The following is a 734-nucleotide window of genomic DNA, read 5'->3' on the forward strand; positions in this document are numbered from 1 at the left end:
GGATGTCGATGATATTGAGCGGCGTCCGTAGGAAGGCGCACTTGTTCTCGGCCTGCAGCGAGCGCAGCAGGAACTCCAAGGAGAACCAGGCCACGCACACCGTCTCCATCACGAAGAGGTTGTGGCATTTGCGGGAGCACTCGCCCTGGGGAGGAGAGGGACACGTGTTGGGGCAGAAAGGTTCCCCATGATGGATCGATGTCTGTCCCAGCTGCCCTGACTCCTGACCCCAACCCATGCAAGTGTGCTACTGCAGGAGGGCCAGGGCTAGCCACAAAAATGCCCAATTCCTGTAAAAAAGATTTAATGGAAGCCCTGGCCGGTGTGGATCAGTGGTTAGAGTGCACCACGGGGCCAGCCCGAAGGGTCGTGAGTTCAATTGCTGGTCAAGGGCAGGCACCTGGGTTTCAGGTTCCATCCCGCCCAGGTCTGGGAAGCAACCAATCGATGTATCTCTCTCACACTGATGTCTCCCTCCCTCCCTCCCTCCGTCCACTCTCTCTAAACAGCAATGGAACAAATATCCTCAGGCGAGGATTACCAACCAGAAAAGTTCATTGGATATTGGCTTCGCACAGGAGCTCAGCTGACCTGATCCCCAGCAAAACTGGTAACGATCATTTAAAAACAAACAAACAGCCATTTAAAGACTCTGGAAACAGTCCTAAGGGCAAGAAGGAAATGCAACATCTATTTAAGAAAATCTGAAAATCTGTGAGGGAAGGAAAGAGTTT

At 52.6% G+C, this 734-nt stretch overlaps 1 protein-coding gene across 1 annotated transcript in view; it reads right to left on the reverse strand.

The window, feature by feature from the left end:
- KCNG2 (potassium voltage-gated channel modifier subfamily G member 2) overlaps positions 1-356 on the reverse strand; it is a 1990-nt gene extending 1634 nt beyond the window's left edge. Inside the window, exon 1 of the mRNA XM_006761944.2 lies at positions 1-356. Within this exon, the coding sequence (XP_006762007.1) occupies positions 1-238 (238 nt within the window). The 5' untranslated portion in view covers positions 239-356.
- Positions 357-734: the final 378 nt, after the last annotated feature.

Source organism: Myotis davidii, unplaced genomic scaffold (assembly GCF_000327345.1).
Source record: "Myotis davidii unplaced genomic scaffold, ASM32734v1 scaffold96, whole genome shotgun sequence".
NCBI classification, from domain to species: domain Eukaryota; kingdom Metazoa; phylum Chordata; class Mammalia; order Chiroptera; family Vespertilionidae; genus Myotis; species Myotis davidii.